This window comes from Pan paniscus, chromosome 9, assembly GCF_029289425.2.
Source record: "Pan paniscus chromosome 9, NHGRI_mPanPan1-v2.0_pri, whole genome shotgun sequence".
Classification (NCBI taxonomy): Eukaryota; Metazoa; Chordata; class Mammalia; order Primates; family Hominidae; genus Pan; species Pan paniscus.
This window is the reverse complement of record NC_073258.2, coordinates 7,484,173-7,505,660: the sequence shown is the minus strand read 5'-3', so window position 1 is coordinate 7,505,660 and position 21,488 is coordinate 7,484,173. Positions and strand designations below refer to the sequence as shown.

General features: G+C 34.4%; 1 protein-coding gene and 1 pseudogene across 1 annotated transcript; both read right to left on the bottom strand.

Moving 5' to 3' along the window:
* Nucleotides 1–3,564: 3,564 nt before the first annotated feature.
* On the bottom strand, nt 3,565–5,384 carry LOC100973526 (olfactory receptor 52J3). The gene has a single exon (XM_003819023.4). It carries the CDS (start codon nt 5,382–5,384, stop codon nt 4,449–4,451), a length of 936 nt encoding a protein of 311 aa, XP_003819071.1. The 3' UTR covers nt 3,565–4,448.
* Nucleotides 5,385–13,945: 8,561 nt separating this feature from the next.
* On the bottom strand, nt 13,946–14,884 carry LOC100973182 (olfactory receptor 52J3-like; annotated as a pseudogene).
* Between the last annotated feature and the right edge of the window lie 6,604 nt (nt 14,885–21,488).

Sequence of the window (21,488 nt, the reverse complement as noted above, 5' to 3'; positions counted from 1 at the left end):
TATCTCGCAAAGCAACATCACAGCCATGATACCAACATTGGGACATTGAAGATACAGAAGATTTACATCACCACAAGGATGTCTTAAGTTGTTTTTTACAGGCACAGTCACGTCCTTACCATGTCTGACCCACTCCCTTGGCCTTACATCCTGAAAACCACGAATCAATTATTTTTTTTCAATAATTTCATAATCTAAATAATGTTACATAAATGGAATCATACTGTATGAAAGCTTTTTTCACTCAGCATAACTATCTGAGGATTCATCCCAGTTGTGTATATCAATAATGCGTTGATGCAGTTAAACATTCATTCACTGAAGGATGGTCTGGATTGTTTCCATTGTTTGGCAATTATTAACAGAGCAACTGTAAGCATTTTGTGCAGGAATTCATGTGCACATAAGTTTTCATTTCTCTGATATGAATAGCCATGGGTGCAATTGTTGGTTCATATATTAATTACACATTTGGTTTGGAAAAGTTGTCAAACTGTTTTCCCGAAGGGCGGCTCAATTTTACATTCACACCAGCAATGTAAGAGTGATCAAGTTTCTCTACATTTTTGCCAGCATTTACTGTTTCATCCTATATATTCTTTTTAATTTTAGTCCTTCTGATAGGTTGGTAGTGATAGCTCATGGCGGTTTTAATTTCTATTTCCCAATTTGCTAAACACAGATTTTCCACAACCTAACAATTCCACTTCTATGTATATACCCTGGAGAACTGAAAACACATGTCATGCAAAAGGTTGTATACAAACGTCCATAGAAGTATTACTCATAGTAGCCAAGCCTTGAAAATAACCGAAATGTCCATCAATTGATGACTGTATACATAAAATATAGTATAACTGTACAATTAGATATTATTCATCAATAAAAAGGAATAAAGGTCTGATGCACGCTACAATATGGTTGGGAATAGAAAACATACTGCATGATGTGTGATAGAAGTCACACATTTTACATGAGTCTTTTTATTTGAAATGTTCAGAAGAGACAAATTAATAGACCACAGAAAGTGGATTCATGGTTTTCTAGAGCTGGAAACATTATTGACTGATAAATAGGTATGATATTTCACTTCGAGGTCATGAACAAATCCTATATCAATTGCAGTGCAGCAGCGAAACTCTCTGAATATGCTAAAGTTCATTTAATTGTATATTTAAATAGGTAAAATATAGGATGTGTTAATTTTATCTCAATCAAGTTGAATTAAAAATCAAATGGTCATATTTTACAGGCTTATTTCTGGTTTTTCTAGTACCTTCAATTTATCTATGTCTCTATCCTCCTGCCACTACCACATAGACTTGATAATTATAACAATAAAAAAGTATTAAAACAGAAAAACTGATAGTTTCACTTTATTATGTTTATTTTGAAAATTATTCCAGCTATTCCAGGTACTCTGATTTTTTTATGCTTAGGAAGTAAAAGTGCTTGATTAATTTTAATATTTTTAATTGTTTCCTTTTTTTTGGAAAATTTTGTGGCTATGTATAGTAGGTGTATATGTTTATGGGGTACATGAGATGTTTTGATACAGGCGTTCAATGTGTGATAATCACATCATGGAAGATACAGTTTCAGAATATAAGGACCTACAGAATACCGAACATTATTTATTAAAAAAATTACAAAGCTACACTCAATAAAATGAAATATTATAACATCAAAATGTTTTCCAAAGAACAGAGAAAAAATATTTCAAAAGCATGAAAAATGTTTGGAATTATATTTTTTCATTACAGCACTGCTTGCTAGAAAAAAAAATTGAACAATTAATTTAGAAAGTGGATAGAATAAACCTTTGTTCCAAAGTTCTATAAACCTTTGTCCTGTTATTAAATTATAAAAGTAAGTGAAGACACATTTAGACATAAAATTATAATCAGTTATTACCAGAAAAGGAGGTAATTGGCTAAAATGTGGGGGCTGTTGTGTCTGGCAACATGGCTGGGGTGGGGAATATTAGATGTGTCCTTATACTCAAAGGAAAATAAATTGTTCACCAAAAAGACACCTGCACTTGTATGTTTATTGCAGCACTATTCACAACAGCAAAGATACAGAATCAACCCAGGGGTTCATCAACAGCAGATGAGATAAATGAAATGTGATGCATACATATACACAATGGAATAGTACACAGCATAAAACGTACAAAATTATGTCCTTTGCGGCAACATGGATGCAGCTGGAGGCCATTATCCTAATCGAATTAATGAAGAAACACAAAAGCAAACATTGCATGTTCTGATTCATAAGTGAAAGCTAAGCACTGGGTCACATGGACAGAAAGATGGGAACAATAAACATTGGAAACTTCAAAAGAGGGGAGGAAGAGACGGAGGCAAGTGTTGAAAAACTACCTATCAGCTATTATGTTCACTACATGGGTGACAAGATAATTAAAAGCCTAAACCTCAGCAACATTCACTATACTTATGCAACAAACCTGCACATGTTCCATCTGAAGCTAAAATAAAATAAAATTTGAAAAAAATATATATATATTTTAGTGTTTTTATTTCTATTTTTAAACCTGCAAGTAAGATTCCAGATGGCAGCAACATGAGCGAGATAGATGTAGAAGAAAAATAGCAAAAGTTAAAAGAGGATTAATATGTTTGTTTCTTCAGAGTAGGGTAGTTACAAATTAGTTTTTATTAGAAAAAAAGAAAGATGAAATTGGTGAAGTTAATTTTTTAATAATACCCAATAGAAAAACAGATAACGGATATGCAATTTTTAAATATCAGTGGAGGAAATTTTTTATTCATAAAGGGAACTAAAATAACAAGAATCATGGAAGTGAAAAAAAAGGAAAGCAACAGGAAATGTAAAATCAGAAAGTGATTAAAAAACAAATATCAAGAAAGCAGAAATATGTTCTGATGGGTTGTAAACCTGCTACCTAAGAATTCTACTTTAAAGAATAAAACCTGGATAAATTAACTTAAAATGTAAAAACAAATAAATACAAAGATGTGCAGCATGTTTTGTAATTAAAAATAATAAGATGAATTATCTATTAGAAAATAAAAATATAAATGAAATCAATGTTACAAAACAAAACATGGAGTACATTAATCTATATAAACAAATAACAAATGATTAACAAAAATACTGTGATTGGTTGTAAATCTAAAAATTTGCAATGTGAAATCAGAAAACACACATGCTAGCCTTTGCCTCTGGAAATTGGGAGAGAAATCTGCTGGGGCAGTGTTAAAGGTGATATTAACTTTCACGCTGTGTGCACGTTATTTAAACATCCTCTTTGAGATGAGCGCAATATAAAAAGTTGTTAATTTTTGGTATCAGGAACACAACTATTTGTTACATTTTTGCTTTATAATTTTAATAACCTACATAAGACAAAATGAGTATAATTGTAAAAAACAATGTGACAAGTTTGATAATTCAAAAGGTAATTAATTGCTTGGTCTTTGGAAATCTTATTAAATAAATTGAAAACCTTCAGTATCATGTGAAATGTGGCTATCCATAGCTAGATATGACATAGTCTATATTAAAGTCTGTGGGAGAACAAATGACAGATTACAGGTTGGAAAGAGAGGTCTTGGATTTTGAAATAGAGTCTTTTAGGGTCAAATATAGATTGAGAGAATACTGGAAAAAGTGATAGGCAAAGACCTCCACATATCACAGACGTAAAAATGCTATACCTAACTGGTGCTTATGTTATGGGCATGAATTCCGAAAAGCAATCAGTGATAAGTTATGCTGGCATTACTGATAAATAGTTTTGAAATTGTGTGTTTGTTTTGGCTATCATTGCACTGAGTGTTATGTCTTTGGCATACGATTCCACTTGAAGCTACAGATTTGGAAATGATTGTTTTGAACCTGTGAAATTGGCTTTGTAAGAGGACAACAGAATGCAAGCTCCATAGGGCCAGACATTGAATGAATATAAATTAAAGGAATCATAAAATGCATGATGCATGAATAAACAGAAGTAAGAGAAAAAGAATAAAAGGAAAAAAGAAAGAAAGGAAGAAAATAAGGAAAGAAAGATTAAAGGAATAAATAAAGTAGTTTACAGGGTAAATTTCCAGTGCCACATATCTCTCATCACTGGTCAAAAAACACTCAGTAAAATATGTTCTTTCCCCAGAAAAGAAGCAGCCTGTGCTAACAAGCATTCTTCACAAGGTCATGCAGTCAAAGGCCCCACAGTTATCTCCCAGGATATCCCTTCCAGGATAGTTGGTCAGTCTTTGAACTTGAACTACAATGATGTTTCTGACAGTTTTAAAATCCATTATTAGTCAGCATCCAGGAACAAACCAACTTGTATTGCAAGTTGACAGCAATAAGTTAAGGATCAGGAGATACTCCTTAAGGCAGGAACATATCGGTTTTTATAGAAGGATCAAAGCCCTTAGTAAAATAACATGGTAAGAGTCTTATTTTTTAGTAAAAACATAGAGCACTCGCTCTCGAATCTGTTTGGTCCTCACCCCATAAATGATGGGGTTGAGAGAGGGTGGGATAATCAAATAGAGATTGGCAACAAGAATGTGAATGTAACCTGGTATTTGGTGTCCAAATCGATGAGTAAGGAAAGAGAAGACTGAAGGGATATAGAAAACACAGATGACCCCAACATGAGCGCCACACGTGCTTAGGGCTTTTAGCTGAGCATCATGTGATGGGAGGCGGAAGACAGCACGGAGAATGTAAACATACGAGATGCCAATGAGCACCAGGTTCAGAACAAAGAAAGAAACTACAAAAAGCCCATAGATACCATTGATACGAATGTTTCCACAGGACAATTTTGCAATGCCCATGTGCTCACAGTAGGAATGGGCTATTATGTGAGTCTGACAAAAGGGTAGGCGGTAGATAAGATAGACCATGGGAAGTGTAAGTAAAACGGGACGAATTACAATGCACATGCTAATGCCCACCAACACTTGGGATGTCAAGATGGTTGCGTAATGTAGTGGAGCACAGATGGCCACATAACGGTCAAAAGCCATAGCCAGTAAGACCTCAGCCTCCATGCCAGTGAAGGCATGGATCAGAAACATCTGGGCCACACAAGCTCCATAGTTAATCTCGTGAGCATCAAACCAGAAGATACCCAGCATGCGAGGCACAGAGGTTGTAGAAAGGGCCAAATCAATGGTGGAAAGAATGGCCAGGAAGTAGAACATGGGCTCCCGGAGAGTCTGTTCTACCTTGATGACTAGCAGAATCGTGGCATTGCCCAGCAAAGCCACAAGGTAAACAGAGCAGAAAGGCAGGGAGATCCACATGTGGAAGTCTTCCAGACCTGGGATTCCAATGAGGAAAAATGTGACTGGGTGAAATGTGCTCTTGTTGTGATAAAACATTTTTCCAAATCACAGTGTAGGAGAACTTGCCACACGTAGAAGCAGGAGCTGGGGAGAGAAGATTGAATAAGAAGTTTGTGTTTCATTCAGTATATGCAGAGCAAAAGGAAAAGGTTAGTTGGAGGGTCCTGTTACTGTGTTTTGTAATCTACAGTCCTTTGAATAGATCAGTCTCAAATAACTTAATTCTTATGTTTACATAATGATTGTAGTATAATGTGTAACCTTACACATTAAAAATTGAAGGATTCTATGACATAGAGTCTGATATTTAACTGGAATAATTGAAGATGCCCAGTACCCTTTATTAGTCCCCTGGTTGAAGAGGAATGCCTGAAAAATCAAAGATACACACAAGCGAAATGCCGATTAATTCAGGAGGAGACAGACTAATGAGGACATGAAGTTACAGACACAGATGTACACATATTTTTATAATTAAAAACTGCAAAAGTTCTTCTAGTGATTTGTTAATCATTTATTGATGTAGAGCACATGCCAAGATTAAGCCTAATATCCTATCAAAAAGACAGAAAGATAACATGAGAAATGTAGATGTAACAAACAAAAGCGTAAACACCCTGGAATGCTTGCCCCGGGAGCAAACACAGGCTGGATCACATACCACCACACATGAAAGAGCTCAGAAAGAAAATAATAAACCTGTTGAGGATTTTCACTGACTAAAGTACTTTCTCAAGAGCAACCAATTTTTCGGTGGCTCATTTTGGATTTCTATAGTGATGGTAGTTTCTAGTGGTATTTGAAAGCATCATTTACTCTTCACTCTATATTAGTTCTCTAACTAGTATATACTGGGTTTATACCTCCTGCCTGATTAAGTCACTTTTCAGGTAGGTAGAGACAACCTAGAAGACTCCTTTGGTTATGTATTTGGAGAAGATGTTTTTGATGACACAAAACTGGAATAAAAAGGTCTATTTGCAGATAAAATTACTTTCTGTAATTTTCTAAAGGAAATATATAAGGGTGCTCTTTCAATGCTTTTGAAATTATGAAGAAGCAACCACTCATAAGCTGAAATAATGAAATCAAACTTCTGTGGGTCTCCAACTTGTGGCAGATTGGTTCAGGATAGAAGAAAGTAGCACAGACTCCTGCTTCATCATTTATGTAGCTCCATATTTCTGACAAGTATGTCAAAGTGGAAAATACATCAAGATAAAAAATAAAATAAATAATATACCCATTCTGAGGTGTGGAGGGGGGTAGAGATATAGAGAGCAAGAAAGAGAGAGAAAAGGAGAGAGAAAGAAATAAGCTGTATTTCTACAGAAGTCCATTTTATTCCTTATAACCCATAGGAAAGGCAGAACATATATTTTACCAATAAACTATATAATTGCTTTGAATAAATACATCTATTTCGTGGGTCTTCCAGATCGTTTTTAAATTTTCAATCTCCATTTAAGAGTTTCAAAGGATTTTTATTCCATTAGAGTCAGAAATTGTACGACCTGATCAATATCAAGCCCAGCAATCTCAGCAACCCTTGATCATTTCTCACTTATTTCAATGTAATACATACCTAAGTCAAGAGAAAATTCACCTGCCTTATTATGTCATAATATAAGCTCAAGGGGAGTATCAAGCAGCATGGCTCTATAGCCTTGTCATTTTTACAGTCCAAGAAGAGTTGTTTTATATTAAGGCTTTAGTTGCTTAGAACATTAGGAAAATTGAGTTAGCTGGGTTTTCTACTATAATTGGCACCATGAGATTGAATCCTCTGAGATTGTTAACAAAATTTTTGACTCTGATCTAGGGAATAGAAGCCCAAAGAAAAGTGATGAGTATAGAAATGTTCCTACAAAAAGATGCAGTTGTGGGAGCAAAAACATCCAAATATTATTATTTAATATATGGCATACAAATAGATACATTTTATTTCTAAGTGAAATTTTACCACCAAATTCTCTGGGACGTTGCTTTCTAGATAAAATAGTCCTTGATCCATATTAACTACCTAAGTTAAAGCCTAATAACCTGGCATTGCAGACTCCACGTTCAATCTTAGCTCTCGTATTCATTTCAATCATCATATGTTCTGAGTTTATTAAATGTTTAGTCTATGGATTAAGATCCTTGAGCCTTTGGTCACACTGCCCTCTGTCCATGATTGTTTCTCTATATTCCCCCACTTGCCAATTTTTCATACTTATATCACAGAGGTCATAGAGATAATTAGTAAAAATATCTACTCATGAAATGAGTTTGCTTCAGATCAAATACTGAATTTCTCATGTATACTATCTGTGTCAATTTGAATGACTTTCTTATTATCTCTTTGTCTCAGTTTCCACAATTGAAAAATTAAGAATGATAATAGTACCCACAGCTTATAATATTTTTGAGGAATAATTTAAGTTGTTAATATAATACACTTAAAAACAATACTTAGCATGCTTAAATGATTTTAAATGTTTTTAAAATGCTTTAAATGATTTTAAAATGTTAGTTTTTGTTATCACATAACTCAGCTCGTAACAACACCTTCTTCTTAGACATTTGATCTATGAAAACCATATGGAGAAAACTCTCATGCCACTAAGTCTATACATTTGGTGTGAAAGTTCTCATTTATTCTAACATTTTATCCCTCGTTTTTCAGTCAAATGTATATATACATTTCTCATTCTCACTAAAATAACATTATATTAAATGGGAGAATTACTATCTTTTTACTTCATGCTTGAGAAGATATCTTAAACAATACTGAAGATACAATCAAGTTTAAGATGTAAAGCACAGACTTAAAAACATAAAGTTAAATTTGTCATCTTACTCTTTAGTCTTTTTTATTATATCACACAAACTTTAAATTTAAACTTTTGAAATCTTACGAATTCAAATACAGGCATACCTCAGACATATTGCAGCTTCAGTTCCATACCACCGCAATGAAGTGAATGTCACAATAAAGTGAATCACACGAATATTTTGGTTTCCTGCTTGCTATAGTTTGAATGTCTGAGTCTCTGAAACTCATGTTGAAACTTAACCTCCAATGTGGCAGTATTGAAAGCTGGGGCCTTTCAGAGATAATTGGGTCATGAGAGTTCTGCCCTCGTGAATGAATTAATCTACTTATGGATTAATGGATTAAGAGATTAATGGGAATGGAACGAAGAGAGACATGAGCTAGCACATTAGCCCCCCTCACCATATGATGCCCCACACTTCCTTGAGACCCTGCAGAGTCCCCACCAGCAAGAAGTATCTCACCAAATGGGGGCCCTCAACCTCAGACATCTCAACCTCCATAACCACAAGAAATAAATTATATTATTTATAAATTACCCATTTTCAGGTATTCTATTATCAGGAACACAGACTATGACACCAATGCATATAAAAGTTATGTTGACACTATACTATAGTCTATTAAGTGTGCAATTGCATTATGTATAAAAATGCAATAAACATACATTAATTAAAAAGTACTTTGAAGAAAATGCTAATGATCATCTGATGGCTGCTGACTGCTCAGGGTGGTAGTTGTTGACAGTTGGAGTGGCTGTGGCAATTTCGTAAAATAAAACAACAGTGAAGCTTGTCAAATCAATAGACTCTTTCTTTCATGAAAGGCTTTTCTGTACCATGTAATTCTATTTTGTACCACTTTACCCCTAGCAGAGCATCTTTCAGAATTAGTCATTTCTCTCAAACCCTGCTGCTGCCTCATCTACTCACTTTATATTATATAATACTCTAAATTATTTATCATTTCAACAAATCGCTTTCTTTGCTCATCCATAAATAGCAACTCCTCATCCATTAACCTTTTGTCGTGAGATTGCAGCATTCAGTTCCATCTTCAGGTTTCACTTCTAATTCCATTTCTCTTGCTATTTCCACCATATCTGCAGCTACTTCCTCCACTGAAGTCTTGAACCCCTCAACGTTATCCATGAGGTTGGAATGGGCTTCTTCCAAACTCCTGTTAATGTTGATGTTTGGATCTCCTCCATGAATCATAAATGCTCTTAATGTTATCTCCAATGGTGAATCCTTTCCAGAAGGTTTTCAATTTATTCCACCCAGATCCATCAGAAGAATCATTATCTACTTCAATTGTAAGCTTATGAAATATTTCTTATACATTAAGACTTGAAAGTAAAAATTACTTATTGACCTATGGGCTGCAGAATGCATGTTGTGTTAGCAGACATGGAAACAAGATGAATCACATATGTCTCAATCAGAATTCTTGGGTGATTAGGTGCATTGTCAATGAGTAGTATTTTGAAATGAATATTTTTTTACTGAGCAGTAAGTGTGCTCGGTGTGCTTAAAATATTCAGTAAATGGCCGGGCGTGGTGGATCATGCCTGTAATCTCTGCCAGGCCAAGGCAGGTGGATCACAAGGTCAAGAGATCGAGACCATCCTGGCCAACATGGTGAAACCCCATCTCTACTAAAAATACAAAAAAAAAAAAAAAAAAAAAAATTAGCCGGGCATGATTGTGCACAACTGTAATCCCAGATACTCGGGAGCCTGAGGCAGGATAATTGCTTGAACCCAGGAGGCAGAGGTTGCAGTGAGCCGAGATCCGGCCACTGTACTCCAGCCTGGAAGACAGAGCGAGATTCCGTCTCAAAAACAAAACAAAATAAAAAATTTAGTAAACTATGCTATAAACAGATGTACTATCATCCAGGCTTTGTTGTTCCACTTACAGAGCACAGGCAGAGTAGATTTAACATAATTCTTAAGAGCCCTGAACTTTTTAGAATGATAAAATGAGCAATGGCTTCAACTTAAAGTCACCAATTGCATTAGTAGCAGCAAGAGAGTAAGCCTGTCTATTGAAGCTTAGAAGCCAGGCATGTACTTTTCTCTACCTATGAAAGTGCTAGGTGGCATCTTATTCTGATATAAGGTTGTCTTGTCGACCTTGAATATCTGTTATTCAGGGTAGTCACTTCATCAATTGTCTTGGCTATAATAGGTCTTCTGGATAAGTTCAAACAGCTTCCACATCAGCATTTGCTACTTCACCTTGTCCTTTTATATTATGGAAACAGCATTTTGTCTTTAAACTTCATAAACTAACCTTTGCTAACTTCAAACTTTTCTTCTGCATCTTCCTCACTTCTCTCGTTCTTGATAGAATTAAACAGAAGTAGACCCTAGCTCTGGATTAGACTTTGACTTAAAGGAATAGTTTGACTGGTTTGATTTTCTATACAGACCACTAAGACTTTTTCCATATCATCAATAAAGTTGTTTTGCCTTTTTATTGTTGATATGTTCACTGGAGTAGCACATGTAATTTCTTTCAGAGTATTTTCCTTTGCATCCACAACTTGGCTAACCTTTTGGCACAAAAGGCCTCACTATCAGCCATCCTCACCTCTCAACATGACTTTCTCACTAAGCTTAATCATTTCTAGCTTTTAATTTAAAGTCATAGATGTGTGACTCATCCTCTCCCTTGAACACCTAGAGGCCATTGTAAGGTTATTAATTGGCCAAATTTTGATATTGTTGTGTCTCAGGGAATAAGGAAGCCTGAGAAGAGGGAGAGAGACGGTGGAACAATCATAACATATACAACAAAATACTGAAAATCAAAATTGTTAATTTTAAGTATCTATGTATGAATTTCAGGATCAAAGTAAACTAGATCAAGTGATAGAAGGAAAGAAAAAAAGTTAGAATACATGGAAGAAAAATAAGGAGTTTCTACTTTATCTTTATTTAAAAAGACTTACCAAAGAATATGGAAAGAAAATTGAGAAGAAAATATTTAAAGATATAAAGTCTGAAAAGTTTCTAGAAGTAATAGAGACATAAAATCTCAGAATGTAAGGACGTATTATATACTAAACATGACTCTAAAAATTATAAATCAAGATTCAATGTATTAAAATTTTAGAATATGAAAAATAAACATGCTTTCCAAAAAATGAGGGGAAAAGTTCTTTTAAAACAGTGAGAAAATGATCAGTATCATATGTTTCATTAAGAGTATTGATGCCAAAAATAAACAACTGAATGATGAATTAAGAAAGATGATAGAACAGAATTTTATTCAGAATTTTATAAATTTTTGATCTATCATTTAAATATGAGGGCAAATTAGAACATACTTAGACATAAAATTAGAATTATTACCAAAGCAGGGGTATATTGTGGCTGGTAATATGGCTTGGGTCAAAAATGCAAGAGATGTTTCTCCTAAGAATTGGTAAGCAAGAATATATTCATGAAGAGTTGTTGTAGAAATAAATTGTTAATAATATATATCATCAAATAAAAATGGTTATTGAATATTATTTTAAAAAACTGGAAACAAGATTGCAGATAATCACAACATGAAAGAAATAAATGTACAAGAAAAACAGAAAACCTAAGGGGGACTAATATTTTTGTTTGTTCAAAGTATGCTAGTTACAAATTGCTTTCTTTAGATATCCAATTTTTAGAAAGAGGGACTCTACAGGTTTGTGCCACCGTGCCAGGCTTTATTTATTTATTTATTTATTTTCAGAAACAAGGTCTTGCTATGTTACCCCAGCTGGACAAATTAGTTTTATTAGAAAACAGAAAATGAAACTAGGAAAGTTAAAAATTTTAATAATATTTAGTAGAAGAAGAAATATAGCATATGCACCTGTCAAACATCAGTGAGAAATGGGATTTTTGAAAACAAGAACTAAATGAAATAATGGAAAACATAAAAGTGAGAAAAAAATCAAAATATGTGAAATGTAGCCAGGTACGGTGGCATGTACCTGTAGTCCTAACTGCAACAGAAGCAGAGGTAGGAAGACTGCGTGAGCCCAAAAATTCAATCCCCAGCAACATAGTGATACCCAGTCAAAGAAACAAAAACCAAAAAACAAAAACAAAGCGCGACAAATTCTGATATTCGAGGTACTTAATCAAAAATAAAGATCAAGAAGCAGAAATATGTTCTGATTCATTAAAATTCTGTTGCTTAATAATTCTACTTCAAAGTACAAAGCCTCAATGAATTACTATAAAAATGTAAAATATGCCACAAAGATGTGCACCGTATTTTCTAATTGGAAATAATGATAACTCAAATGTCCATAAACACAGGAATACATTAATGACATCAATGTTACAAAACAAAACATAAAGTATTTTAACCTATATAAAATAATAACGAGTGATCCAATAGACATGCTATGATTTGTTGTAAAACTAAAATGTGTGCTGTGATATCAGAAAAACACATGCCAGACTGCCTCTAAAATCAGGAGGGAAACTGTGTTGGAGTGGTGATAAAGGTAATATGAACTTTCATGTTGCATATATTTTATTAAGCATTATCTGTGAGATAAGTGCAGTGTTAAAAATTGTTAATTCTGGTTTGCAGGAAAAAATACATTTTTATATTTTAGAACTAGTTTCTTTTTAACAGTCTAAAAGATAAAATAATTAAAGTCATTAGAAATATAAAACAATGTTACTAATTTGATGATGCAAATCTCTATTGCTGGTCTTAAGACACTTCATTTTTAAATCAATTGAAAGCCCTCTGTCTCATGTGAAAAGTAGCTATGCATAAGTTAATCTGCAGCTTCTACATTAAAGTCAGGGGATCTAGAAATAAATCATAGACCTAAGATGAGAAACCTTGAATTTTAGGATAGAGTATTTTAGAATCAAATGTAGATGGAAAAAAACACAACTCGGTAAAGTGATAGGCAAAGGCCAGCATATATCACATAGAAATGTTATACATTACTAGATTTTAAAAACTACACTTGTGACTATGCTATAAGCCTAAAAGCAAAGGGTACATCAGTGCTAAATTACTGTTGGTATCAGTGAGTAAAAGTTTTAAAATTATATGTTTGTTTTGGCTATGATTGCACAGAAACTTACACATTTGGCAGATGATTCCACTTGAAGCTACAGATTTGGCAATGATTTTTTTGAGCCCATGGACTTGGCTTTATAAGAGCATAACAGAATGCAAGCTCCACAGGGCCAGATGTAGCAGAAGGCAAGCTCCGCAGGGCAGACATTTGTGTTAGTTTTGTTTCTTGATTTAGCCCATGCAGTTATAATTATTCAAAATATAAAACAAATACAATATGAATGTAAATTAAATTAGTAATCAAATACAGGAAGGAAGGAAGGAAGGAAAAAAGAAAGAAAAAAGGAAGAAAAGAAAATGAATGACATAGTTTACAGGGTTAAATTTCCAGTGCCATATATTTGTAATCACTGATCATAAAAGACTCAGTATAATGTCTTATTTCCCCATAAAAGAAGCAGCCTGCTGCAAACAAAGGTTCTGCATGAAGTTATGCAGGCGAGGCGACACAGCACTTTCCCAGGATATCCTTCCCAGAATATTTGTCAGTCTTTGAACTTGAGATACCATGGAAGTTTCTGCCACTGTTAAAATCCATTAGTCAGCATCCAGGAACAAACCAACTTGTACTGCAAATTGACAGGAATAAGGTAAGGATTAGGAGATATTCCTTAAAGCAAGAACGTATCAGTCTTCATAGGGGAGATCAAAGTCCTTAGTAAAAGAACATGGTCAGAATCTTATTTTTTAGTAAGTACATAGAGCACTTGCTCTCGTTTCCATTTGGTCCTCACCCCACAAATGATGGGGTTGAGAGAGGGTGGGATAACCAAATAGAGAGTAGCAACAAGAATGTGAATGTAATGTGGAATGTTGTGTCCAAATCGATGAGTAAGGAAAGAGAAGACCGACGGGATATAGAAAACACAGATGACCCCAACATGAGAGCCACATGTGCTTAGGGCTTTTAGCCAAGCATCATGTGATGGGAGGCAGAAGACAGCACAGAGAATGTAAACATATGAGATAACAATAAGGACCAGGTTCAGGAGAAAGAGGGAGACCACAAAGAGCCCACAGATAGCATTGACACGGATGTTTCCACAGGACAATTTTGCAATGCCCATGTGCTCATAGTAGGAATGGGCTATTATATGAGCCTGACAAAATGGTAAACGGTAGATGAGATAGATTATCGGGAGTGTAAACAGAACTGGACGAATTACAATGCACATAGTGATGCCCACCAGCACCCGGGATGTCAAGATGTTTGTGTAGTGAAGTGGATTGCAGATGGCCACGTAACGGTCAAAGGCCATGGCCACCAGGACCTCAGCCTCCATGCCACTGAAGGCATGGATCAGAAACATCTGGGCCACACAAGCTCCAAAGTTAATCTCATGAGCATCAAACCAGAAGATACCCAGCATACGAGGCACAGAGGTTGTAGAAAGGGCCAAATCAATTGTGGAAAGGGTGGCCAGAAAGTAGAACATGGGTTCCCGGAGGGTCTGTTCTGCCTTGATGACTAGCAGAATGGTAGCATTTCCCAGCAAAGCCAAAAGGTAAACAGAGCAGAAAGGCAGGGAGATTCACATATGGACGTCTTCCAGACCTGGGATTCCAATAAGAAAAAATGTGGCTAGGTGAAAAGTGCCCCTGTTTCCATGGTATGCCATCCTGCACTGCATTGTTCTGAAGAGGTGAAGCTCCTTCTTCTTTTGGGGGAAAGAGAGAGAGAAAGAGAAAGATCAGATGAAGCAGTTGCTGGCATAGCATAGCAGCTAGCATAGCAGCAGCTAGCACAGCAGTTGCTAGCATCAATTTCTAGCTCTGTGTTTCAGCACAGAATTGAATTCACATTTACTATGCAAGCAGGCGGGTTCAGAAACTCCTGTACTGAGTCATTGCCTTAGCCATTTATACAGACCAGGGCATGGTGAAATTCAGAATTTTCATTCTGCCTGTTGATTGGGTTCTAATTCTATATATAGAGATTTGCAACAACCTTATTGAGGATTTCTAATAATTAATACTTTCCACTCACGTTGAAAGCAAGTAATACATTATTTTACTCTGGGAATTCACCCTCTGTTGAGTAACATTGGAAATATCAAGACAGCACATGGGGCCATGTGAATACAACACACAGACCCTCAAAGTGTCATTAGGTGATTCATAAGAATGTAAATCATAAGACCTCATGTACATAGGCACTTTCACAATAAAAACCTAAATTCTTTAATTGACTGGCCTTGAGATACATATGTAAAAACTCTGACCCAAGCCCAGTAGCCTCTCAGATACTGAAGCAGACTATAAGAAACATTGATTTCTCAGAAAAGTACTGGTTCCTGTGATGCCTGGCCAGAAGTAGAAATAGCAATTGTTTATGACCTCCAGGCTTAGGATTTTCAAGTGGGAAAAGGATAAGAAGGCTGTGTAATGCCATTTTCACACTCTGTTTATTATCTACCCCACACCAGGTATTCTTAGAGCACCTGTTAATTTTACCTTTGTTAATTTTTCCTCTACTATGGAGCCAATACTTATTTGTCACTCCTTCTACCAGTTCAAGACACTGGATATGTGGGTAGAAGACAACACGGACAATCTCAGATAGTATTTGTGATAGAGAAGTTTGGTTTTTTTTTTTTTTTGTAGTTCTCTTGGATAGCATTGTGTCAACTGAAAAACGATCAACTTTTGCAATAGTCCAAAAGGAATGAAGAAAAATAGTTAAGTAATACCTTTAAAATGCTGCAAATAAACCAAGTCACTCAAAATGAGTTAAGGAGGCTTGCCCTGGGGTCCTTGGTACAGCAGTTGTAATTCAAAATAAAGTTAAAAGATCTGTACTTTCATCTTTGGCATAGTTTCACTTTCTAATCATTTTTTAATTATCATTTTTTAATACACTAAATATATCAAGTCAAAAATAACTTTTTTGAGGTGAAGCTCCTTCTTTTGGGGGAAAAACAAAGGGGAAAGAGAGAGAGAAAGAGAAAGATCAGATGAAGCAGTTGCTAGCATAGCATAGCCGCTAGCATAGCAGCAGCTAGCATAGCAGTTGCTAGCATCAATTTCTAGCTCTGTGTTTCAGCACGGAATTGAAGAGTAAACTCTTCATCCTTTTGAGATTATTCCAACAGAGAGAGAACAAGTGCTGCAAAGTACACTGACTCTTATTGTATTGTATAAAAACATTGATATTCTGGACAATTAAAATATAATTGCTCAGCAGAAAGATAATGACAGCACCCAGGCTATAGACTTAAGGATTAAATCTAGGTGCCCACTCTCAAAAGTAGGTCTCCACTACCCTTATTTCTTCCTACTACCATAGAAACTGATTTAACCTAATGCAATTGGTAGGATGACATTTTAACTTGGATATTCATGAGAGATTTCACACATAATTTTTAAAATTTAAAACATAATTTATACATATTTTGGGCATCTATTATTTAATGCATACATAATATGTTCATATATTATAATTTTATACATTACATGTTAAAACAATATATAACTTTTTTTCCCTGCCTGGTGCAGGTCAGCCACATGGCCCAGTTCTCAGTGTGCACTGCTCCTATATCTCTCCATGCACTGCCACACCTGCTCACCAGAAATCAGCAGCTGATTCACCTCATTCTTCCATAGGAATCAACACCTACACATAACATTGGGCAGCACAGTACTTAGTCCCTTTTCTGAGTAGCACTTGGAAGGTGTGCTAATATTAGGTTTCTAGAACCTCAGGGATATTATAAGAATACATCTAATTTTAGTCTCTACTTTATACAGAGCTCTGCAAATGAGTCCTCAGAGACTGCTCACCAACTCCTGGGTGCTGCTCTAGAAACACAGAAAAGCTCAAGGAAGGCAGAAGCAAGCTAAAGTGTAGGTAATACAATTTCAAGAAGTGGGACTAAAGCACACTCTCACTGTCATTTATCCTTGATATATGTAAAAACAGATAATTGTATCTCTACCTAATTGTGAATGTGTGGCCCAATTCTGTAGGCCTTTTTCATACAGAATAAACTGGCTAAATTCATGTCCAACATTTTAACTACCACAGTAGGCTTTCTAACTTAAACTATTTCTCTTCACTGATAGTTTTTTCAGACCAAATATAACTGACTTGAATTTCTCTAATTAGCATAAAAACACAAAGTCATGATCTTTTGTCCGTTGTGTTTTCTATACATGAATTCTCAAAACCAACACCACCAAAATTTTACATATACAACTTTTAAAACTCCTACTAATAAATACCTAAAATTTCAATCCTGGAATCTGACTGCTGGTGTACAAATACTGACTTTGTCACAAACTAGCAGTAAAATTTTGAATGACTTGTGTATCATTTCTACATCTCAATTTCCTTATCTATAAATGGGAATAATAATAGAATTTCCTTCGTTGGGTAGATTTGAGATACAAATTTTTCTGAGGCATTTAGAACTTTGTCTTGTACACAGTAAATCACCAGTTATAGTCATTTTTTAAACTATTATTTTATTAATTTATATTTTAGCTCTAAATATTTTAGCTCTTAAATAAAATATAACTAAATAAAATTTAGTTATATTTTAGCTCTTGAAAACTTCATATAAGTGATTATTGCAAAACAAATTGAGGAAATTTATACTACCAATTATGTAGCCATTTTTCTTCTTAACTCTAATGATGTGAAACATGTTCTCTCTAATCTTAGACTCGAATATATATATATATGTGTGTGTGTGTTTGTGTGTGTAGTTCTTATTAGAATGTGGTTATCTGGAGTGAAAAATTATATCTCTTTATTACACAGTTGAGGTTTCTGAGAACCTCCTTAAGACAGCACTACTTAAGCAAATAAAGCATGAAATTAAAAGCATGTGCAGTAATATTCTTTATCTGGCCTTGTCTGTCTTCTCCATTATTCCATACCAACATTTCGTTAATGTTATCTCCTCCAAATTTACAATTTTTGCATTCCTGTATATATACAATGATATATTCTCTAAGGTCCAATCAGGTCTTCACATCTAATCAAAATTAATCTTAAGACATTTACTCAGAGGTGCATTTTTTTTCTCTGAGTGAATGAGGAAGCATCTGAAGTTGAGAGCTGCTAAAATATGTTGGATACAAGTGGGGAACTAACCTTAAGAGCAAGATGAGATACAGAATTTTAACACCAAATATTAAAACAAAATTGACCCTCATTACATGGTTTAGTTATACAAACAACTCTTATATAAAATCGAACCAACATCTTTAACGCTGTGAGAGCCAATAAATTTCCTTTGAAGGTCTATATTATCTTTTCAAAAATATGTAATATAAAGTATCCCAACAGACACAGATTTAATTTTTTTTCTTGGACACATCCCTCACAGTGGCACCAGTTCTGTAGTTCTGCTCTGAAATGGTTGCACTTAGGTGTCTTGCTGAGAATATCTTTTATTTCTCTTTGGTTTTGGAGCCCCTGTTCCTCAAACCTCCTATCTTCCTATTTTACAGATAGCCTTGCAATTTTTCTGGAACAAATCTTTAAGTAAGTTCCCAAAGTATGATAAATGGGAAGTATAGTTTCAAAACTTTGTATGACTAAAAAGTGCTTTGCCCTCAACCATGATTAATATTTTGGGTCTAGTCATTATTATCAGTTGAATTGTATCCCCTGAAAATGTATATGTTAGAGTCCTAAACCCTCATGACCTCACAAAGTAACCTTACTTGGATCCCTTTTTTAAATTGTGTTTTTTTTTTGGTATTGTTGTTGTTGTTTTATTTTGTGGTGAGAACACTTCACATGTGGTCTGCCCTCAACAAATTTTGAACTTCACACTACTATATTGTTTACTACAGGCACTAAAATTATTCATCTATCATAACTGCAACTTTGTACTCACTAAACAACAACTTCCCATTTTCTCCAGCCCCTTAACTTCTGGAAACCATTATAGTCTTATTCACTTCTGAGTTTCACTACCATAAAAACTTCATTTAAAGTAGAATCATGCCACATTTGTCCTTCTGTAAATGGATTATTTCACTTAGTGTAATACCCTCATGTTATTGCAAATAGCAGAATTTCCATTTTTAAGGTTAAATAATATTCTATGCATATACCACATTTTCTTTAAAATCAATAAAATAAAAGTCAAATAAAATGGAGAAAATCAACAATGTGGAAAGTTTGTTCTTTAAATAGTTTGATAAATACATAAAATTTTTAACAGAACTGATCATGAAAAAACAGAGAAAACACAGTTTATACTGCTAATGGAAGTGGGAGCCATTACTACAGATCTCACACACATTTAAACATATTTAAACCATGCAGTGAATACAATGCAGAATATTTTTGCATTACACTAGATATCATAGTTTAAATGATATGTTGTTTCTAAATACACCCTCAGAATTTAAACAAGAAAGACAAAATTGGATCATTGTTCCTCTAAATATTTAATCCATAATTTTTAAAAAGTCACTCAAAAAGTCTTCAATCTGAAAGAGTTTCATTTGTGATTTTATCTCAACATTTACAAAGGAGCTAATACCAGTAGAGTCCAAAGTCTTTGAGAGTATAGAGTATTTCCCAACTGGTTTCATGAGTGATAACTGAACCAGTCAATTATATTCTGAGGAAAGGTAATTAAAGACTAATGTGTTTTATAAGCACAGATATAAATACCCTTAAAAATTATCAAATAGAATACAATGATGTATCAAGAGAATAACACATTGCAAACAAGTGAAGGCTATTCTAGTACATAATTTGTTTTAAAAAATTATAGATATACTTCTTCACACTGCCAAAGATAGAAAAAAAGATCACCTTAATATATAAAATTTAAACATTTTTATCCTTTTAATAAAATTTTTATACTAACATTTTACTTTTAATTTTTGGTACATCATAGGTGTATATTTTTATGTATATTTGGATACAGGCATACAATGCATAATAATCACAGTGTGGTAAATGGAGTATGCATCACCTCAAGCATTTATCATTTATTTGTTACAAACATTCCAATTCTTTTATTTACTTTTAAGTGTATAATAAATAATTGTTGACTGTAATCATCTTGTGCTATGAAATAGTAGATCTTATTCATTCTAACTATATTATTGTACCCATTAACCATTTCCATTCCCTCCACCACTACTATTTTGTAAGATTTCTGAGTAAACTAGAAACAGATGGTAACTACCCTAATTTTACAGATACACATAAAAATAATACAGCTAAAATTATATTAATGAAAACATATTCAATATTTCTCCTATAAGGTCAGGTAAAGTCAAAGATGTCTTATAAATACTTCTATTCAGAACTGCACTAGATGCCCAAAAGAGTATAATAGAGTAAGAAAAATTATAGAAAAAAAGATGAGAATTTGAAAGAATAAAGTAAAAGTCTCTATTTACTTATATGATTGTGTATATAAGATATTCAAAATATTTGTATTTTTAAAAAATTCTGAGTAATATTCAAAAATACATTCAATTTTAATATTCTTAAAAACAATGTAGAAATTAATTTGAAAATACAATTTACCAAGTAATTGCATTATTAGGTATATACCTGAGGAATTGCTCCTCACAAGAGGGCATTAGCTGCAGGGGTCTGCCTGCAGACCCTGACCCAAACGATGGATGAATAAAATGTACATTGACACACAGATAATCTGTTATGCCAGTCCTGCTGAATGTCCGACCACCTGCACACCAAGAGAGGTTTGTCACTGTGGCTGGCCTTGAGAAGCTTGCACTCCAGACATTTATTTAGTATACAATTAACAACAGAAGCTCTGAGTCAACACACTTGTGGATAATTAACATGGTTAAGAGAGTAGTTCTAGGAATGATTAAAGCTCAGCTAAGGTGGTCTGAAGTAAATACCATCCGGGGGGCAGTTTCCCTGGCTGACCTCCCACTGAGAGGGCCACCTGGCTCAAAGGTTAGTTAATGGAGGTAGGGTAACCAGACTTAACTGGGGAAGCCTCTATTGTCCCTAGCATTTACCGTATGACCTAATGCTCTAAGGTAAGAACCGGCTGCCTTCAGCCTGTTCAATTATTACAAGCTATGTAACCTTTTGGCCTTCCAAAAAGGTTCATGACTATTCCTTATAACATTCCCTAATATCTCCCTTTAATATTTCTGCTGCAATCCTGAGTGAATCCCAACATATACCCAAATGAATATAAATTGTTCTACCATAAAGACACATGCACATGTGTACGTCGCAGCAGTATTCACGATAGCAAAGAA